Source organism: Tinamus guttatus, unplaced genomic scaffold (genome assembly GCF_059628265.1).
Source record: "Tinamus guttatus ecotype Peru unplaced genomic scaffold, ASM5962826v1 Tinamus_guttatus_pri_ptg000150l, whole genome shotgun sequence".
NCBI classification, from domain to species: Eukaryota; Metazoa; Chordata; class Aves; order Tinamiformes; family Tinamidae; genus Tinamus; species Tinamus guttatus.
In genome coordinates, this window is record NW_028288684.1 from 13,212,595 (window position 1) to 13,231,359 (window position 18,765).

Below are 18,765 nucleotides of genomic sequence, written 5' to 3' on the forward strand. Positions count from 1 at the left end.
GTTATACAAAAAGCTGCACGCCTTCACAGAATTCTGCTCAATTTTTTTGTCCAAAAAAAAAAAAAAAATCAAAAGAGCAAGCTGTTTAATGTGCAATGCAAAGATAATCTTGTGTGTCACTTAAAAACTACTTAGTTAGTTACTTACTCCCACTAGTAAGGAATGCTCAATATATAACTTTTGAAAGTTTTTTTACAAACATTATTTTCTCTAAAATCTTATATATCATGTTTTATTCACACGACAATATTCTCTATAATTTGCAGTGAAATTTGTTACCTTCAGCTCCAGTTGTCGTACCCATACGATATTATTGACAACTTCTGAAAGATTTTTGCCTGAAAGTGGTCCAGAAGAATCACCAGGAGCACCATGGCATCGTGTTTCAAAATCTATCTGATAGGCTAACACAAGCAAATGATTCATATTAGGCTAATAACCTAACAGAACAAGCTTAAATGATTTATTATTGCTATAAAATGTATTAAAGCTGTTCACATTATTTTTAAAGTAAATAGAGTTCTAGTATTTGCCAAAAAAAAAACAGTGGAAGACTTACAAATACATTTTTACCTTTGACAGAGTCTTGAAGTCTTGCCAGTAATGTTTCCCTTTCAAAGAGCAATTCTTTGCTAATGTTTGGACGCTTTATCAGTTCCTTATATTTCTGAAATGTTTGAAGAAGCTGGAATATGAAATTAAAATATATATTTTTTTCCCTGAAAAAAATAAGCATGTTCCAATACTATTCATTATCATTGTCCATAAGTACTGTCTTTGGCCATAGGTACCTGTTCATTTGTTGTAAACAGCTACTTAAAAATGCAGTAACTTGATCTAGAGGAAAGTTTTCAGACTATAAAAGTATCCATACCTGTTGGGGACTATCTTGAATTTCTGAAATAAATCTTTTCAATTTGCTTGATATTTGCTGTTCTGCTGGTGCAATAATTCTTTCATATTGCAAGACTGCAGCTTTCCATAATGGCTAGAGATAATAAGCAGATACATTAGCTTAAGAAAGCTCATATACATAAAGAGTGACAGAAAGAATATAAAAATAAGCACTATACCTCTGTGTAAGGATTATAGTGTACAGGATTTAAACCTGCAAAAGGCTCAAACACCTGAGCAACTTGTAAATTATTTTGTTCTCCGTTTGGCAAAAGAAATGTAAGTTTCTCATGCAGTGTTCTAATAGTTAGTACCTATAACAGAAGAAAATATTTGGTGCGTTCAACACATTTGTATATAAAACAAAGTAGAAACTCAAAGCAGCTCATACCATCCTTTTCCTTTGCACAAGAAACTTCCAAAATGCATCGTGGAATGTTATCTTAATCAATAATATGCTTTTCTTTCTTTCTTTCTTTTTTTTTTTTTAGCTCAAAACAATGCTCTTTAATTCTGTTTCTAAAAAAAACAAATGTGAGGAAATCCAGTCTTTACCTCATCAAGACGTTTGCCAAGTTTGGCTAATGATTCAGGGAAATATTTCTCATTTTTCCATGGATGTAGTGTGTAACGTTGCCATAGCTGTCCAGTCAAGTACACACAAGTTGATACCCACTGTTCACAAATCAAGATGCCAGCTTTCAGATTTTCTTTAACAATGTGAAAAGCATCCTCCCACAGATTCAAATCTGCCAATTTTCTCTGAACAAATCTACCTAAACAGCCACCTAGAATTCCAAAAGGCAAACAAAAGCAGTACACTGTTCAAAATAATTCTTTTAAACCCTATAAAACATTCCAATCCAATTCACGTTCATCAACTAGTGTAATTTCCTAAAAAGTAAACCACACAAAAATGTATCTACTACTGATTAGTCATTTTCAGATTCAATAAAGACTCCAAGAGAGTCTTCAACGTTTCCAGTTGAAACAGTTCCAGCATCAGAAACTGACAGAGTAAGACCTCCCACGTACCTATCTCCCTACCAGCATCTGCTTCCCCCTAGCCATCAGGACACAGTGATACCCCCTTGCAGACAAACTCCCTGCCTTACACAGGTCCCAGAACGTGGGACTGCTGCCATGAAACAAGAGAAGAAACCTCCCTTCATCTTATACTCTCACCTCCATACAAGCTGGATCAACTTCCCAGCAGTGTTTTTATGCAAACCACTATTCCTTGCCTCCTCTGAGAGAGTCAAACAGAAGCAGGCAAACGTGGTCCACAGATTGAAAGCAATACAACTGTATCGCTCACCATCTTCTAAGGGTGTGTGAAGGTGTCCATCAAAATTGTCTGAGTTACTACAAGGCAAATAGTACTCCTGCAAATAGTTACAACAAGCAAGCACCATAAACCTGTACATTTTGAACGGTACCTTCACGAGACAGAGGGTCCCTGCTCCAAGCATTCAGTGTCCTCTTTCTAAAATAATCATTCAATACAGAGTGCATAAAGATTTACCTATGACATCCAAGAGATTATGCATGCGTAGCTGTGGATAAGGATCATGTTCTGTTTGTCGCCACACACCATCAAGAATATCTCTGGTAGTCTCCACTAAATCCACAACTTCAAATAATGAGAGACTATCCAAGTTGTAATAATCCTATAAAAAAATATTTTTGTTTAGTTTGCCTTGCTACTATGTTGAACCATTTATACTTATCTGAAGATAAAAACTGATATAGTTTTCTGCTGAAAGAAGTACTATTTCTTTATTGCTTAATGGAATATGACAGCATGCTGTCAAAAAGACAAGGCATCTATGTAATTTTGTTCACATGAAGAATATATTGATTTCTGAGGTGCTCTTTGAGCACCCACTTTACAAGTGCCTAAAAGCTTGCAGAATAGAGCCCCTTACTACCATATGTATTTTCAGTTTTCCTTTACATAATTTCATTAGTCAATTTTTAGCTCACAAACTGTAGTGTTTCTGAAACACCTGTTAGGATTTAATGACCAAATCAACTCCCAATTAAATTTGACCACACCTTGCACCGTTGTTGCACTAGCTACTACTTAATGGAGTTTAAAGTAATATTTCACCTAAGAAAAATTATCTAGTTATGTAGTCCCTTAATCATGTATTTGAACAGAGTGTAAATATACATTTCACAAAGAGCTTGGTTGTTTTTATTAAATCTACAAATATATTACTGATTTATATAAAAGAAAAACATACTTTTTCAATGCCCTCAAATAGTTTTCTAAAGTGAGAAGCTCTTTCTTTACTACATAATTTACTCCCATGATGAGCACATTCTGTCCAGAACTGAAATTCATCTGTTGGTGTAAGTATAGCTGCAAATAAAAATAGAAAATAAACATGAATGGGCATGAAATATTCTCAGAACACATTTTGAAAGGAAATTTTTACTATATGGATATACAAATACGCTTAAGTTTTTCACTCTAAATTTCACTCTAACTAACATTCATGCTAAGAAATAAGGAGTTGATCATCATCAATTTCAAAGCATATTCAGTATACTTTGCATTCTTCGGTCACTGGGATCATAGATACAGAAAACTGAGCCTATAAATCAGCATATTTTGCAATATGTTTTAAAATTTATTGCAAAAGACGTAAATGCAAAACAAACCTTGCACATCATCTTCACTGAACTTTGCTCCCATGTAATTAGGATCTGATCTTCTGAGAACAGTACTTAAACCAGACTCAAGTTCACTTAAAAGTTTCTGGAGTTTGGGATCAAATGCTTTACTCCATTTATCATCCTGCAATGAATTTTTTTAAAAGTGTGAATCATATGATGGAACCATTATTTAAATATTTTAAATACCAAAAAAAAAAAAAAAAAAGATTAATATCTGTTACTCACATGAAGGGACAGTGAAAAGTCAAGGAAAAACATCTTACCCTATTCACACCATTTCATTCAGAATTACACCATGAGTTTTTTATGTATATATATATTATATATATATTTATATATATATATGTAAATTTATATATATGTACACTTCCACTATATATTTATTTATTGGAAAATTAAAGAATAATTATTGGATTAATAAAAGAGTATGTGTTCAGATATCTTTGTTAAGTAATAATAATAAATTTGGAATTTCTTTCTACCATAGGAACTACCTAGAATCAATCCTTAAAGATATTATTATTTATTATGATTTTCTACAATTATTTCAATAATATTGTTGCTCATATAAGAGACAGAAACTATTTAAATATTGAAATTCTGTTTGTTAAGATTTGTGTCATGGCTGTTCTACAAAATATGTTCTGCAGCTGAATAGAGTAAAAGCCTAAGAATATTAAAAATACAAATTATGAAAAATGAAGCTGTACAAATTAGTCCAGAGCCCTATCTGTCATATATGATAGTAATCATGATTTTCACAATACTGGCCTACATATTAGAAACAAAACCTAAGAACATTTAGAAGAATATTCTATGGTGGAAGAATATTCTGTATGGGAAGAGTACACAAGACTGGAATTACTGGAGGAAAAGAGCAGTTGTCTCCCATTAACCATTTTCCATCTTTCTAGTCAGGCATCCATATGACCAGAAGGCTCCCCTTATCTTATTGACATGGATATTTTGTTTTTAAAACTTAAAATATACATCTCAGAACAGTTAACACGTGGTGGGGAATTTCAATATCCCTTTAAAACTATAAACATTTAAATCAGAATATTGCTCACCTTCAGTAATACAGGTGCAAAAACTTGTCGTACAGCTTGGTAAAGGGTATTAATAGGTGAATCTAACATAGATGATACAAGAATATTACTGTGAAGATTATCTTCTGTAATTACATCAGGTCGCAGCTTAAAAAATACTAACACATTATTCTTTGAATCAGCAGTGTCAATCTGTAAAGATTGAGAAAATGGAATTTTATTTTAGAAAACACTCTGATGCATATTATATTAAATTAAGTATATTGCTTACATAAATGACTTACAATAAGAAAAAAAAAAGTACGAAATACCATGTTATCCCCTATGGTTTGTAATAATAGTCTTGTAGAACTTGAATTTCACAGAAAATAACTTTTACCAATTCTTGAGTATCTACTCAAATAAGGAAGCTGGAATGTAAATTATAACATCAAGTATTTCATGCCTTTTTCATTATAAAAATATCCATGAATGTCCTAGTCATTTATGATACCTGGAATTTGAAAATTCTACTTGTCCCTTTTTAGGGGCAAGCTGGAAACTTTCTCTTGTGTCCACAGAACACTAAATTTTTTTTTTAAAGTTTTTTATCATTTTTAATAGTTTTTTTTGGTGTACAATTTTGGAAATGCCTTTCAAAATTTTCAGTGTTGTACTCTCGACTCTACAAAGATCTATTTCTATTCATGGATGTCTTAAACAGAGAGAAAGATATACTTTTCATCAATAGCATCATCAGTTGAAATACATGATTCATATCACCCTCACAGTTCAACTTAAAGAGGAAAGCTACAAAAGCTGTCACATCATAAGCAAGTATTGAAACTGTTAGTGGTTGATGAGAAGAAAAACTGAAAACAATAAAAAGAAACTTATAACACAGTAATAGAAAGATACATTAGCTGAAATCCTAAACTCTGATATTTATAAAGACTCCTTGAACGCAAAGTTGTTATCTCTTAAAAGAAGAAAGTGAAGGACAACTGTCAGCTTTGCTGCATGCTCTCTGGACACTGTTAGTCTTACTTCTTTCCATGTGTTGAGAGCAATGCCAAGACCTTTCCCCATGTTCTACGGGCGCGGGTTCATGCCTCTACATTATGGCCACTCTATGCATTTATCTTCTATCTCACACTGGCGCTGACACTGTTAGACAGGGGCTCGGCAGGACATCCAGAAGGCTGGTCGCTACGCACACATAAACGCCTATTCTTACGGCATAGACGGAGCGGCCCCAGGCGCTCACGCTGCAATGTGGGTAAGTTACTGCCCCACGCGGGAGCTCGCCCTGTCACAGCCCCCGCCGTGGGCAACGCGCCGAGCCGGCCCCGCGGGTTCCAGCGCAGGACGCGCCTCCCCGGCGGCAGCCCGCGGTGCCCGCGCGCGACGGTACCTGGTTGGAGGCGACGAGCTGCGCTCCCGAGCGCCGCACGACCAGCAGCAGCTCGTTGCCGTCGTCGAGGAAGTTGGCGAGCTCGGGGCTACCGCGGAGCCCCGCGGGCAGCGCCGGCTCCAGCCCGAAGTAGTTGGCGGCGGTGGCGGCGAGGAAGCGCTTCCTGCCGTCCCGCTCCGCGGCCATGGCGCTGGATCCGCTGGGATCCGCCGGGATCCGCCGGGATGCGGCGGGACAGGCCGCGGCGTCCGCGCGTTGCCGGGCCCGTCGCTATGGCGACCGAAAATGGCGGCCGCGTCACGCGCGTGTGACGACACGGGGAGAGGGAGGAAAGCGCGGGCGAGGCCACGCCCACCTCGCCGCAGGCCCCGCCCCTCCCGGCGCCGCGGTCACTTCCTGCTGCGCCGCGTCTGCGTCCGGGTCGTGCCGCCGTTCCCCGGAGCGGCTGCCGCTGCCGCGCGGGATCGCGCTCCCGGCGGCCGCTCGCGCCCGGGGCGGCGGCGGCGGCAGCAGCAGCAGCAGCAGCAGCGCGGAGTGGCGGGCAGCGCCCGGGGCTCCTCTCTTCTCCGCCCCGCAGCCGCGCGCTCGGGAGGCGGCGGCGGCCGCCGCGGTGCGGCCGGGGGGGCGGCGCGGGGCCCCGGCCGCGGGGCGGGCCCCGGCGCGGGGCGGGACGATGCCGGTGAAGAAGAAGAGAAAATCCTCGGGGGCGGCGGCGGCGGCGGACGAGGCCGGTCTCAAGAAGTGCAAACTCGGCAGGTAGCGCCTCGGCCGCCGCGGCTGCTTTGGCTCCGCTCGGCCCGGCGGGAGGGGGGCAGGCGTTACTGGAGCTGTCCCCATTGGCAGCCACTTGCCCCATTGGTGCTGCCTCTGACTGCCCGAGCGGGGCCGAGATCCGGCTCTGCCCCTCCGCCCCCGGCTCTGCCCTTCTGCGGCTGCCGGGGCCTCTGGTGTCAGCCCCTCCAGGGTTCCCCGTGCCCCGAAGCCCGAAAGCCGCTTTCGGAACCATAAATCGTTACCGCGGTGCGGCCGGGGCCGCCGCGTGCGCCCCGGGGGCAGTGCGGGCTGCCCGGCCGCCGCCCGAAGGACGTGGGCGAGGGAGGGCCCTGGCTGCAGGGGAGGCCCCGCCAGGAGCTCTGCCCCGCGGCCGCCTCGCAGCGGGGCCGGGTGCGAGGCGAGGAGCTCCCCGGGCGCTCGGTTTGTCCTGCCTGTCCTAGGGCTGCCTCATGCACCGCGTGGGGGTCTCCTAAGTTCAGTGTAACCAGGCATAAGCCAGTTTAATACCCGTTCTTGTGCCAGCACTATCCTTTATATGCCTTATATGGCACTTACACTGACTATGCAGCAGACCTATGGGGTATATCATAAGTGAGAACTTACTTCGCTTTGCATGTTGTATTTTGTGAACTTGAACATACAAAATTCATCTGGTTCCTAGACTGAAAGATGCGCTTCCAGTTTCCCTGCTTGTAATAACCCTTGTCTGCAGCTGTGCCAGTTTCACTTCATCTTTCTTGACCACTGGTTTCCAAAATTCAGTCATCTTGATTTCTTCTGACTTTTCAAAACCTTTCTGAAAGCTGCATTAAAAGAAGAAAAAGAAAAAAAGAAAAGGCTCTACAGGAAACTAGAAGTCATTGGGCAAAAACTTTGGCATAAATAGAAATTCATCGTTTCTAATCACAAAATGTTAATGATATGAGCCTTATATTAAGAATACTCATATTCTTTAATAAGACCAGTGGTTACAGCTGTTGAACTAGATAAAAAACAGCAAACAACAGCATACTGCAGGGCTGTGCTGGTTCTTGATGACTTGTGATTTCAGTGTTAATTTAGTAGATGTTTCATTGCTGTACATCTGTCTTTACAGTATTCATCGCATAATACTTCGCCTGAAGAGCTGTTGCTTTCCCTGCTTCAAGCGAAGCTTAAAGCAATGCATTGCATAATTTGTTCAGAATCTCTCAGAACTGAACCATTCTTTTCCTGTTCTACATTTTCCTTTTGGAATTGCCATGTAGGAGCTGGATAATTGTAAATCCTCTCACACAGTCAACTTTCACCTCATTCTTGGAAATAATCTTAGCATGTCCTTAAAATGTCGTTTACGTTTGAGGAGTGTGTGTTGTGAAGGTGCTGTAATTCCCTATTGGTGAGAAATGTTTTCATGTGATGGCTGTTTTCTTCAAGTTGAAAACACCAATTTTCTGTATTCTATCAAAGAATTATATAAATTCACTTCCTAGGCAAACTGGGTTGTATGTCTCATAGTGAGCTCTATAGGAGGAGGCTGTGTGTGCTGAGCAGTTTGTATCTTTCACAGATTGCAGATTTGCTGCTTGAATCTTGTGCATAGGCTGCCCCTCCCTAAACATCTACAGCATTTAGAGATGTAGCTGTTTAATGTAAATGTATTGATTAAGTTTTCATCCAAAATTTGGATGCTTAAATATAAATAGCCTGGCTTTCAAATATGTCAAGCTCTGCAGCTTCTGTTGACCTAAATGGAATTTGTGTGTGTTCAGCACTCTTGAAGATCAGGCTGCTTATTAGACACCTAACAAATGCCTGTACATGTAAAATATAAGTAGATAAGCAAGCACATGAATTACTGTGTAGCAATATTTTGACCATCTGTCTATGCATTTTTCCCATACCTACAATGTAAGAGTACTTCTGCATTTCAAAAAAAAAAGTAGCATTTGCAATAAATTAGATCATGAAAAGGTTGTATTCCAAACTAATTTCTATTACACAGACAAGTGTTGAAGTATTATGACCGGCAGTTGCCCCTTCACAATTTCAGCTTCATTGTTTGTGTGTTGGCAGTTTATATAGAGTTGTAATCCAAATGGTTTATTACTAGTTCAAACTAAATTATCTTAGTTCCCATTTTTCATATGCAAAATAACACTTTGATTATCCTTGTGTTTCTACAAGCTATTGCAGATCGCAAGCCTCTGGTAAAGTAATAACTGGAGAGGAACATTTTTCAAGCAAGAAGTGCCTAGCTTGGTTTTACGAATATGCAGGTAATATGTAATGCACTCATATTTAAAATTACATAGCTTTTTGTTGTTTGTTTGTTTTCCAAATCAAACATTATTTGCATTTGACTTTTTCATGTTATTGTAGGCATAATAAATACATCTATATTCACATCAGCATAACATGCTGTAGAATTTGTATAGCTTTTACTAATAACTTCTGTTTTTTGCATACTTTTGTACATTGTGCTTTATAATTTAGTGTGTTTTCTTTAAAATAACAAGCAATGCTTAAACAAGATGAAGAGTTATGCTTTTTTTTGAGGAAAATAACCGAATAAATTGGTGGAAGGAAAGATAGATTTTATAGTAGTTTATTTACTCAATCTAAATATTTTGTTTATAATGAAACAGGAAGGATAATGAAGTAATTCATGATTCAAGCACTTCCCCCCCCCCCCCCCCCCCCGCCGTGGCAAAACGCTAGTAGATACTTAGAATATTTTGCTATATAAGAATCTGTCCCAACTTTTTTCCATATACCGAATATCAGTGTTTCATTCAAAAGTGTTTTAAGTAGTGTCCTTTAAATAAGTTGCTACTGAAGTAATGAATAGTGTCTATAAATATAATAAATGTTTTATAGAATTTATCAAGCAGCTGATTGTTTGTATACAACTAGCAGAATTTGCCAAAAAATAAGCTAGCATGTTAGTTCAAAAAATACAGCCTTTACCTTTTACACAGGTGATCATGTTAACATCTTTATCCAAGATGCATTGAAATAGCACATCATCAGGCATTCTAATAATATTTGATGGCCCAGTAGGAGTCATTTGCAGAGTGGGTTTAATTTTGAAGACAGGGAATTGGCATCCTTGAGGCTAGGGAGAAATTCACAGCAACAATTCGATGGATGAACTGCAGAATGTCTGTGTGCTCTCTTTAGGTATGATAGTTGTGCTGTTTTTTGGAGGACATATTTGTACTAAAATGGAGAAGCGACAGCACAACACTAACTACTATGGATCTAATCCGAGTTATCTGCATAAACCTTTGTTTTGTATGTGTTTAATGTGCTTGACACTTGGGAGATTTTTCTTTATCATGCAAAGTAATTGGGAAAATATTAATACAAAAAATATATTATTTGAAGAGTTAATGTCCACCATTTTAGTGCTAACTCATAATAACTCATAATCTTAGCATTTAAAGATATCCATAGCACTAGCACAGGTAGTGTTTTTTTTAAGCCAATTTAATTAAAAGCTATCTATCTGAAAGACATTGCACATATAGCAATTTCAGAGTTACTTAAGTCATCTTAAAGCTGATTTACACTGCCACAGTTACAGTAATTTAGCTATGACAATAATGTTCACTGCAGGTTTATTATGGCTCAGTTAAGCATATTAAGTCTATAAGCTGTTGTGAGGACCACTCATAGCATCAAAGTTTGGTTTTAGTTTTGTTTTTCGTTCATAGCGCTCTTTCATATACAGTGTAGATGCTTTCACGTTGCAATTGCTATGTTGGTTGTGTTCTAGCAGAAAGCCTGCTTACTACTTTAATTCAGCATAATTCAGTGGGGTTACTTTTAAAAACAGATGGTATAAAATCTGTCTTTTATGCTTGGATATAACCCTTGCACAGAATTCAGATATTACCTACATTTCCATCTGGTTCCTTTTTGTTTTTGAAGGTCCTGATGAAGTTGTGGGGCCAGAAGGAATGGAAAAGTTCTGTGAAGACATTGGTGTTGAGCCTGAAAATGTAGGTTTCTTGCAGGGGTTATTGGATTAGGTTTGGTTTCGTGTAAGACTCTAACTTCAGTAAGCAAAGAATTGTATCTTTTCCTGCTTCTCAGAGCTTTGGCAAGATTTTAGCTGGACATATAATTTATGTTTTTCTTATCACTTAGTGATACTACACGTTCAGACACTTAAGAGGAAAATGGCATATAGTTAAATTATAAGTTATATATTGATGATATCAATTAATAATGGACATCTAGAAATCAACCTTTCATATCAGTTTAGTTTTTTATTACATACTGACTTTTTTTCCTCCTTCCTTCCTCCCCACCCCTGCACACCTTTCTTTTTTTCTCCATAGATTATTATGTTAGTTTTAGCCTGGAAGCTAGAGGCTGAAAGCATGGGATTTTTTACCAAGGAAGAATGGTTAAAGGGGATGACCTCATTACAGTAAGTGTATCTTACATATATAATGAAATGTTCAAATTTGTACTTTGCTCTCCTCTGCTTGTGGGTTGGTAATAAGATACAGAAGCTCTCGTCTTTAAGTATGGTCTCAATCACCAACTGGAAGTAGCCACTGCTTTTGATCAAGTTATCAGTGTGATGAATTTGCTAAATGGTTAACCCGAATAAACCCGAATAAATTTGGTTTAGAGATTGTTTTCTTAGAAAATGTGTTTTAAAATGTCGCTCCAGTTAGTGAATGCAAATAAGTAGATGTGTAGATACCCATGAGCATATTTTAGAATTAGTATTCTAAAATGCGATGGTTATTTTGTTATTTCATAGATGAGGATTGGTGTCTCTTATTGCTGTTATTTTTTAGATATTGGTTAGTAGCAACACATAAGTGTTCAGGTCAAATAAAGCTTTTTTTTTTTTTTTTTTTAATCTGTAAATTACTTTCTCTATGGCACTTTCACATCCTGCTGTTTGTAGGAATTTCTGTTGGGATAGCATTTTAGGTAGAAGATGTTTCTTTAACAAAGCTCTTAATTAGCTTTTGCTGAGGCTTCATTAAATTTTAAATTTATATTTACCTCATCAAACTTTTCATGGTACATCAACATAACATGACTATTTTAATATTTTCTATCACTATGGCACCTGGGGACATGGTATAGTAGGCATGGTGTTTAAGGGTTTACAGTTGGGCTTTAGCTGGATCTTAGTTGGATTTACAATTGGATCTTAAAGGTCTTTCCAGCCACAAAGATTTCATGATTCTACTAAGCAAGTGAGTCTAGTCCGACTCTTTTATGCAGATCCTGTTTGATTTGGGAGTAGGCTTCTAATGGGGGCCTAAGTTGTTTTTGTGACTTTCTAAAGTTTTTTAACTTGTTGAGTGCTAGAAAAATTCAATTGCTAAAAGTTCAGGACTTAAGGGATTAAATTCTAGATTCACAGCCCCAGAGTAGAATCAATTTGAGTGTAAACTCCTAGATGCGGTGAATGGGTTTAGTTGGTTCACTTCTCTGAAGCATTTAACTTTTTTATGCTGAAGTGGAAATTCTCAAGACCTAGGAAACACTAAGCACAGAGATGTATGAAATCTGGTAGTTTTTTCAGAGCCAACACTACAGACTGTTTCTGTCCAATAGTCTGCTAAGGTTAGGAACCTTTATTTTTAAATAGAGCTGGTCATGTTATGACTAAATATGTTTAAGCCTGAAAAAGTGGTAGTGGTGTGCATTTTTGTGTAACGTATTTGTGATCTGAGCATTTGTTTAAGCCCCAGATAGTTAAAAATCTGTGTCTTTTGCCTCTCATGAATATGATCTAATAACACTGGTGCCTGGGCTCTCTAGTTATGTTTTGAACTTTGGAATTTGAGCCAGATTTTACAGGAAGATTTTACAGGAGATTTTAAAAGTTGTTATATATAAAATCGGATTGAAAATGATTGGCCAGGTAAAGCAGAGAGAGACAAATTAGACTGAGGGACACAATGTCATGATCTCAATTGTATCTTTAGATACAAAAGGAAATGTGCAGGAAAGTAGATCCTGTAACTTCTACTGTTTGCAGAATTATTACTAATTAAAATATTTTTTAATATTTAATATTTATTTTAATATTTTTAATATTATTATGAGCTAATGCTGTTTCCTTTCCACTCTTGAATCTTTCTGCCTGTTATCCTGTTTCTTCCTTTCATTTCTGTTACTTGCATACCTTTCTATAGAAATTAGAACAGACAGCAGTTTGCTGTCATTTCACATGTCCCAATTAGAAAGGTGTCCTAGCTTGAAGGAAAAAGAAATCTTGGATTTTTTTTTTCCCTCTAACAAAGTATGGATAAGTTCAGTCATCTTGTTTACAGTGCAGCCACACAAACAGCTAGATCTCTGTAATGGAGAAATTTGACAACTCCTTAACACAACTAGTGTAAAGGAGAAGATACATTGCCCGATGTGGGAATGTCTTAAGTGGCTTTGTTTTATATAAGTAACCCTCTGTATTTCTACATCAGACCTCCGTGATGCTTCTGTGTTTGAATGTGATCTGATTAATCTTAAATAGATTGGAATCAGTTAAAAATATTAAGACGTGGTAATTGGCATATTTTCATACCTACACTGCTAAGATACTGACTATTGCATTGCAATATAGCATACATATATGCATATATATGTGTGTGTATGTGTGTGTATATATATATATATATAGCAATTAATATAATAGGCATTGGTAGCAATTTTACTGTGTACTTAAACTCATAATTATTCATGGATTTAACAAAATATTTTATAGGAAATGTAAATATACAGAAGAGTGTATATTATCATGCTATGTTAAATAATCGCAGGTCATATTTGACAAAATGCGTGGTAAACCCACTCCAGTTTATGTAAGTAGTTTATGTAATTCATCAGCATACTAACAGCAAAAGCATTTAAATTTGTTCTTGATAGGCAGACATCCCCAACAGTAGGGGAGGATGTTATTGCACTACAAAGGTTTGAACACAGAGAGGAAATATGTTTGCTGTAAAAGCATCTCATTATTCAATCTAATTATACTGTTAGGTATACTGCTAGCTGCCGATCATGGGGCTGAAGGTGCAAAAAAAAATTCTGTAAGATACTCCAAAGCATGAAAAACAAAGTTTGTTTTCAACTTGTTGCGCAGAATGCCATAAAATATGATTGTCATTTAAGTATGCAACCTAATAAATAAAGCTATTAACTAATTAACATTCATCATAGGAGTTTTGCAGTATGCAAGCTACATTTCCAATGTTACAGCTGTTCAGAGGCAGAGAGGCCTCTAGCAAACCTAGGAATAAGACGTACTGGCTGTGGGGAAAGTACAGCATCTTAGCAGTGCGTGCTGTAGTACTGCTGAAGCCCTTTTCCTGGGGATTCTGTGACAAGCCCAACAGCAGGTGTGAAACACAGAGATGCCAACGCGCTCCCGGAGAGGCGGCTGCCGCGCACGCCGAGGGAAGGACCCGCGTGCGCCTTGGCGGTGTTTCCCAGGGTGTTGCTGCTGCCACACGAGATGATGAAGGAGAAACTGGAATGTTTTGGGGTGTGTGAGGGTGCAGGGCGTTTTGTTTTCACTCAGAACGACCCTTATATTAAAAGAGCATACTGAAATATAGCTATTCTTCAAATAAGTCTTTCCTGGGGGAATTTTGTGTCAGTCACATTCTCCTGTGACAGTGTTGGTAAATCCAACCCGTTTTCTGTTTGGAATCAAAACTCCAAAGTGAAATACCTAAAAAGCTGTGTCTCTTCTTACCGAAGGATATTCCATTGACTAGCAGACCTGTAAATTTGCAGTGCAACCTGTAAGTTTTCAACTGACCAGCTACTAGTCCAAACACTCACATATCTGAGTAAGCTTTCCATAGTACCTGCTAAGCCCTAAAACTCAGGAATATCTACAATAATGAAGGTTCTTTTTTGTGCAAAGGAATATAACATGGAGCCCTTGCAGATGACTTTTGTCACCTTCATGCATATTGAATACTGTTTTCTTCAAACTTATGGAATATTTTAAAGATAACATCTTGCTAGACATAAATAAAAATTGCTGAGTATGGCATATAAAGCCTACCTGAGAAGTAAAAGCAGAGTCTTTGTATAGTGTAGCTGATACACTAAAAAAGTATTGCTAATAGAATCCATACATTCATCACTTCATTAAATTGAAAATGTTGAGCATGTTCAGTGTTCTTTAAGTCACTCTCACAGTACTATTCCTTAGTAAATCTGGCAATGGCACTTTGGTGACTTTTATTTTAAAATTTCTCAGGACGGCCTTTGCTGTGTAAAAATTGTTTTAAGCATCTAACATTGTTTTTCTTTATTTTAAGGTGTGACTGTACAGAAAAATTACAGAGTAAATTTGACTTCTTGCGGTCACAATTGAATGACATTTCATCCTTTAAGAATATTTACAGATATGCCTTTGATTTTGCAAGGGTAAGACTCCTGGAGTATTAGAGCATGTGCATGTGTTTTGTGTGTGAGGGGAGAGGGTTTAATTGTTTTCCAGTTATTCAGTGAACTTGCACTGAAGTGTTGCTTATGCTTTCTTTATGTTTAATCTTAGGATAAAGACCAACGAAGTCTGGATATTGATACTGCAAAATCCATGTTAGCTCTTCTACTTGGAAGAACTTGGCCACTGTTTTCAGTATTTTACCAATACCTGGAGGTACATGTTTCTTGGACTTTCTGAGCAGTGACATACTGGCCTGTTCTATGAAAAAAAATTCAGGGTTTATGGTATTTTGCTCATGAATTTATCCATATTCCTCCTTTTGCCTTGGTTTGCATGCTTATGAAACAGTAATATTCTTGTGTATGTCACAGAAATCCTTCTTTGCCTCCCCTAACCTCCTGCTGTGATTTCTGTCAGGAAGGGCAGCTTAAATATCATCGTTACAAGGCTATAAAAGTCAACCTACAAATAGATAATAGGGCCCCAGTACTTTCTTCAGCTACATCTGTACTGAATTTCAAGTTTGCCCCTAGTCTGTGTTCAGGTGACTCTTCAGAATCCTCAGTGAAGAGGAAACCATGCTGGTGTTTCTCTTTGCTTACACACCTGCATTACTCAAGAGCCAGCTGACATCCTTCTGTCTGCCTCGCTAACCCTTGCTGCAGCACCGCGTGGCTGCAGTGCTTCCCTTGGGAGGTAGATGTGATCTACGTGTGTGGATACAATATGTAGATATCTTGGGCTCTGGCTCTCTATAGAACATTTAAATCTTTTTGGCTAATATGCCAGGCTAGAGACTCTTCACTGGTTTCAAGCCAGTGTGGTGTAGCAGCGTGATCACACTATATTGTACTGCGAAGAATGTCCTGTAACTGATCCTGCTGGAAATGTGTCTGAGCTAAGCATGGTGCAGTTCAGAGTAAGATGAAAACTTCTGCTCTGAAGCTCCAAGAACTGATGACTCTTGTATTCCCCTGGTGTTTTAATGTTGTTCTGACTCTCCTCCAAGAAACTGCTTAACAGCTTCTGAGCTATAGAAGTGTATGTATATTGTATAGTCTCAAAATTGGAAAACCAAGGAAATAGACAGCAGATATCCATTAATTTCTTTGTTAGGAACTGACAGATATCCATTAATTTCTTTGTTAGGAACTGACTCACAATGATGCAAGAGAAACCAGAAATTTTCAAATGTCTTTTGACATTTTAATGTGTTTAAATTATTTTTCCTAGCAATCGAAATATAGAGTTATGAACAAGGATCAGTGGTACAATGTGTTAGAATTCAGCAGAACTGTCCATGCAGATCTTAGTAACTATGATGAAGATGGTGCATGTAAGTATTCATAGCATTCTACTTACTCAACTATTGCGTCAGTATTTTCATGGCATGTGGGCATGTTAAATCTCCACAGCAGTAGAATTTCTTCAGCAGTGCTTAGAAGAGCTCTCCTGATAACATCTGCTGTTTGGAGGTGGTTGGCTAATTTCAGTAGTGTCAGCAGTGTGACATTATACCTCTGCCAACTTGTATTCAATTGAGGGTCAAAAGAAGCTACTTTTTATGTGAAACCATAGGCTTGCTGCAAGCAAGCATTCTGTAGTAATATATATAAAAAAGGCTTGTTAACTACCTTACTTGCGAAATGATTCATGAGTCTGAACTCTGTATTTGGTTGATAGTCAATTATATTACAATTGTATTGCTTTAGGCATCTGATCTTGTTTTGTACTTAATTATTGAAGTTTTTTAAAGCTCTTGCAAGAAGTAATTACCTACTCCAGCTTACAATATAACTTTATTGTTAAGCTTTCTATGTGGTTCACTTCACCTGCCAAATGAGTCAGGAACTCTTCTTCATAGTTCCGTGCAAAGTGTATTCATGTAGTGTTTTACCACCTCTGGTTTGAAATGACTGTAGTCATCTTTTGAGTTTTCATAAGAATTTGACTATACACATTCACCTTCATATTAAAGATACCTTTAAATATAACCTGTTTCATACCTTTGCAGGGCCTGTACTTCTGGATGAATTTGTTGAATGGCAAAAAGTTCGTCAAGCGTCATAGCAAGAAAAATTTGGAAGAAAATGCAAAAGTTTTTTGATGCCCACCTCTATACAAACTAATGAGAAAAACAAAGGATTGCATTTTCATTCTTATGAAAGACTTTACAGTAATTTTTTTCCTTTTCTAAGGAATTTTCTTGTTACATGTGATATGGGCATTGAACCACACCTCTTCTGAGACTGAAAGTTGGAGTTTTTGTTTTGAGTCTTATGTTTATAGCATTTATTTCAGAACAATAAAGATTCAGATTTGTGACAAAGGCCTAAAAGTGAAGAATGTCCCTTGAATGTGAGTGTGGTGTCTATTTTTAAAACCAAATCTTTAAGATTATCTTTCTCAGAAGTGCCCTTTGCTAGGAATTTTTCAGACCTTAAAATGCTTAACTGGCACTGTTGCTTGCTGATGGTATGACTGTCTTGTGCGAAAAATGTTAGAAAGAATGACTGATTTTTGAGCCCTGGGTGGGGACCTGCTAATCTGCATACTGAGCATTGGTCATGGAGTATGCCACGTTTTTCAGCTCCTTGTGGAGATAAAGGCCTTAAATTCTTTTCCTTCAGTACCCACCCAGTGGCATAGCATTTGATGGCAGAGCCTGTTCAAGTGGAAAGGTATAAGGTGTATGGCTGCATATGCAGTATGACTGAAAACTAATTGCCTGTACTTCAGATGATTAACATAAATACGCTGGTACAGTAAGGCAGCTTCAAATTCTTACTACACTTTAGACTTTGGATTGCTTTGTATGAAAAGTGCAATTTATACTTTGAAAGGGAAAGCTGTAAAAGCTTGGTTTCAAGGCTAGATTTACTTAAGTGTTTTAGACTGGAAGTATTCACAGCATGATTTATTGTTTTATTTTTAATCGCCCTGGAAGTATTGTATTATTTAAGGCCAGAAGAGACAAGTCGTACACATTTGTCCCGTGTATAACAGGCTATATATTTTAACCGAGTTACTCATGTATTGAGTGAAATAACTGCTGTGGTTGCCCTTTTATGTACCCAATACTGGTGGCAACCTTTAAACGCAGTACAAGCTTATTCTCTACCTTCCTGCTCAAGAGGCTAAATGCTGCTCTTGAGGAGGAAAGATTTTAATGAGGGGGAAAAATAAAGCAAGCATTTGTAAGTCTTTCTTTATTACACTGTTGTATTAATTGGACTGTGATAATGAGATGAGACTCCAGTCATTTATCAAGGCCTTGGTGTGCCAAATATTTCAATAGCTTGGAAAAAAATAGACAATATAAGCTAGGCATGACTTGAAGATCTTTGCCTCAGGGAAATGACTTCTGTTTTGCACATCTATTATTCAGACTAACAAAAATGAGTTTTCCTGTACTTAAGGAAAGCTTCAGCCCCAAGATCAGTAATCACTTCACAGTGAGGAAAAAGGAGAGGTGAGGAAAAAGAGGAAGGAAAAAATAATAGGAAAGTGGGATATGGCAGTGTCTGTTCAGGTTCTTGCCC

General features: G+C 38.1%; 2 protein-coding genes across 2 annotated transcripts in view; one reads left to right on the top strand and one right to left on the bottom strand.

Annotated features, from left to right (window-relative positions):
- DYNC2H1 (dynein cytoplasmic 2 heavy chain 1) overlaps positions 1 to 6,263 on the bottom strand; it is a 134,256-nt gene extending 127,993 nt beyond the window's left edge. Inside the window, 10 exon segments of the mRNA XM_088522367.1 lie at positions 280 to 404; positions 574 to 685; positions 875 to 988; positions 1,074 to 1,208; positions 1,450 to 1,682; positions 2,420 to 2,564; positions 3,144 to 3,262; positions 3,565 to 3,700; positions 4,650 to 4,820; positions 6,022 to 6,263. Of these exon segments, the coding sequence (XP_088378493.1) occupies positions 280 to 404; positions 574 to 685; positions 875 to 988; positions 1,074 to 1,208; positions 1,450 to 1,682; positions 2,420 to 2,564; positions 3,144 to 3,262; positions 3,565 to 3,700; positions 4,650 to 4,820; positions 6,022 to 6,207 (1,476 nt within the window). The 5' untranslated portion in view covers positions 6,208 to 6,263.
- Positions 6,264 to 6,629: 366 nt separating this feature from the next.
- Positions 6,630 to 18,061, top strand: DCUN1D5 (defective in cullin neddylation 1 domain containing 5). The gene is made up of 8 exons (XM_088522361.1): positions 6,630 to 6,777; positions 8,962 to 9,053; positions 10,711 to 10,781; positions 11,124 to 11,215; positions 15,093 to 15,201; positions 15,332 to 15,436; positions 16,457 to 16,559; positions 17,238 to 18,061. The coding sequence occupies exons 1-8, from the start codon at positions 6,695 to 6,697 to the stop codon at positions 17,291 to 17,293; spliced, it is 711 nt and encodes a 236-aa protein (XP_088378487.1). The 5' UTR covers positions 6,630 to 6,694; the 3' UTR covers positions 17,294 to 18,061.
- Positions 18,062 to 18,765: the final 704 nt, after the last annotated feature.